The sequence below is a fragment of the Pinus tabuliformis genome, chromosome Q (assembly GCF_031772625.1).
Source record: "Pinus tabuliformis cultivar Carrire ecotype Pingquan chromosome Q, CPIR1, whole genome shotgun sequence".
NCBI classification, from domain to species: domain Eukaryota; kingdom Viridiplantae; phylum Streptophyta; class Pinopsida; order Pinales; family Pinaceae; genus Pinus; species Pinus tabuliformis.
The window spans coordinates 1125460295-1125463427 of NC_142296.1; the positions used below are offsets into that span (position 1 = coordinate 1125460295).

At 39.2% G+C, this 3133-nt stretch overlaps 1 protein-coding gene across 1 annotated transcript; it reads left to right on the plus strand.

Moving 5' to 3' along the window:
- The first annotated feature begins 389 nt into the window (after nt 1-389).
- Nucleotides 390-1405, plus strand: LOC149223478 (FCS-Like Zinc finger 10-like). Its single transcript, XM_089383310.1, has 2 exons — nt 390-1005; nt 1118-1405. Exons 1-2 carry the CDS (start codon nt 443-445, stop codon nt 1215-1217), a joined length of 663 nt encoding a protein of 220 aa, XP_089239436.1. The 5' UTR covers nt 390-442; the 3' UTR covers nt 1218-1405.
- The last annotated feature ends 1728 nt before the right edge of the window (nt 1406-3133 follow it).

Consider the following 3133-nt stretch of genomic DNA (forward strand, 5'->3'; position numbering starts at 1 on the left):
GGACTATAGCATTATAAATGCACTCTTAAGAGACCTTAAGTACAGTGTTGGGAAGCGGGTTCTGACATAAGCGGGTTCTGACATCTCCTCCGTTCTCAGGGTAACAGATTCCGATTCCATAGTAATGGGGATATGCATGATGCCATCGTTGTTTGTATTGATGCCCATCGAAACGAGCGGCATATGTATCATGGCATGTGGTGTATCATATGCTATCCATTCCCCATACATTGCCACCAAATTTTGAATTGTATAATGGCGCTCCAGATTGGAATTTTGAATCTCAGAACCCGCGCTGCCATATTTTGTTAATCTTGAAAGAAGCTTTGGTCGGTTATAGTTTCTTTGCTTAGCATGAGCTTCCGGACGAGTCTGGTGCTAATGGCGATTGCGGTGGTTGTTGAAGGGTCAGTCCTCATTACCCTTCAACAGGAGAGAAAAGATGTGTTACGTGACGCCTGATTACCCAGCCGATTCATCCCGCACCAGTGATTGCCCCGAAGACAAGCACAGGTTCTGCAATGCCTCTGGAATCTTCATAGGTTTCAATGCAAAGGGGTCCTCAGATTCAGAGGGGACAAAAAGCCCAACTTCTCCACTGGACATCGAGACATTTTCTGGAATTGGGATCACTGATTTGCATGAAAACGGCTTCGATTTCCCGTCGAGTTCTCCCAAGCAGCACAGCGAGACAATACCGATTGGTTCTCCTCATGGATTTACAAAAGACACCCATCAAACTGGAATGGATTATTCAAAGGGTAACACTTCTGTTATCTCCCATGGTTCAAAGTCGAGCACAAATAACATGTATAACCATTGCGGTATGGAGCCTGAAATTGTGCAATACCCTGTTCGGAAACAGCATGAACATGGACTATGGTTTGTCGCATCGCCGCCTCGGAGCTCTTCAAATGTTCCAGTGTTTCATGTTGGCCATTTTCTCAGAGCATGCTATCTCTGCAAACGGCAATTGAATCAAGGGAAGGACATCTACATGTACAGGTCTGTTATAATTATCATTCCATTGCTATAAATCTTTGAGAATCAGATTGAATTGATTATAATTTCCTTTTCTTCGGAGCTAGCCTCATTCTGTGTTTGCTGATTATTGCAGAGGTGACAAAGCATTCTGCAGCGTGGAATGCCGGTACCAACAGATTTTGATGGATGATGGAATGCTGTTAACGACAGATTTTGATGATCTTTATGGATGAAAGCATTTGCTGCTTCTCCTCCATCTTCATTGAGTGCTGCCTCATAAGACCAAAGGCAGATCTGTAAATAAATACACGGCTGCATATCATATAAAAAATATACCTCTTTTAATAAGAGATGGCGGGGTGGGCGTTTGTGAGGCATATTAATAGGAGTGCGCATGTGATAACATCTAAAATTACTTTTATGCGGGTCCAATTCCAATTTCCATTTCCAATCTTTCCACTGACTCGCTTACAAGGGCATCTCGATTCTGTTTCAATAGATGTTTAGAGATTGCTATTTCCATTAAATCCTTGGTCTATTTAACTGCATCTTCAGCAAGAGGGAAAAAGAGTGGTTTTTATGCCAGTGGCACTTGGGATTTCTATGAGGTTTTCAGTTTTTATATACATATTATGTCCAGATTAAATTACATTGAAAATTCCTTTCTTTCTGGTCACTAATTTTAAACAGGTCCTCATGGATAGCTACTTTATTTAACAAGTGCCTATATAAAGCACTGCTGGCAGTGATAGTCCCTGTTGAGTAAATTTTAGTGCGATGGAAGTGGGTATGGGTGAAGGAGAATGCCAATTCGGTAGGGAATAAAACTGTGCCCAAACATATACTAGATCAATTATGCTTTAGATATAACATCTTAGAAAAAAATTCTATGCTTTAGATATAACATCTTAGAAAAAAATTCGGCGCAACGGAAAACTTTAAGTTCAAACCTCCAAATTCAACATTGCGAAAACAGTCTACTGATTCAATCTTTAACAACAATTGGATTAGACCTTACATGAATCATTGCAATGGAAAATTGGATTAGACTTTAGATTAATCATTGCAAGGGAAAATGCTATAATAAACCAGGTCTAAATCCTTTAAGATTACTACCAAAGACCAAAACATTACTGTCTAAATCCTCGAGATTATTACCCAGGCTAAAAAGTTAGCAGATTTAACAACTTCATTGTTTATCTCATTCGTTCATAAATTGTTCCATAAGACAATGCTTATTCATAAATCTGCTATAGCACATGTAATGCTAGGATAGCTTGCCCCTCAGCTTAAACATGACAAATTGTTAGTGGATTCAATTAAAGGATTTCAATATCAATAATTGACATCTGCATTCATAACATTTTTCTTTTTGTTTTCCTTTTTTAATTTAATTGACTAGGGAGTACACAATTTAATCACTACCTCCCATTCACAAGGTGTTCCTTGAATTCCAAATATTCAAATACATAAAGTCTTTCAACAACAAGTTCATCAACATTGACACAAACACAATCCAATACACTAGCCTTTGGCCATACAACAAGAACCACCTTTCACACAAACATAATCCCACACACTAGGCCTTCTACAACATCATATACATAAAAAATAAATAAATAAAAATTACAAGTATATCCTCATAGGCCACATATTCTTAAATTGAACTCAAAGGTTACATATATAACTACATAGATTATCATCCAAGGTCACATAGAGTAGGCTATCAATTCAATGGAAAAGTATTGGAAAACAGGGAAATATGACCTAGCCAAGGCAAACCAGTCCCAAACTCCAAGCATCTAGTGCATCGTTCCACTACCTTCTTTTTATCTCCCTCGCTATTAGAAACTGACTTGGCTCCTCAGTGCCCCACTTTTTCAATCTGAGCGAGAGCCGAGGAATGGGAATTGCCTACCCCTTTGTACCTCGTGCAATCTAAAAATATCCCTTCACCTATCAGGAGGTGGTTCGGTCTACTACACCACATCCTCCCTCTTCCGGTGATGGTGTTGTTCCACTCCTTCACTCTGTAATGCTTGTTAATGAGCTCTTATTGCTTCAGTTCAAGCTCGATCACATCGCATAACACTTATCAAAATCCTCGAGTGTACAAGAAATCTTGGCATTTATTCAGCTAGTATGGGTC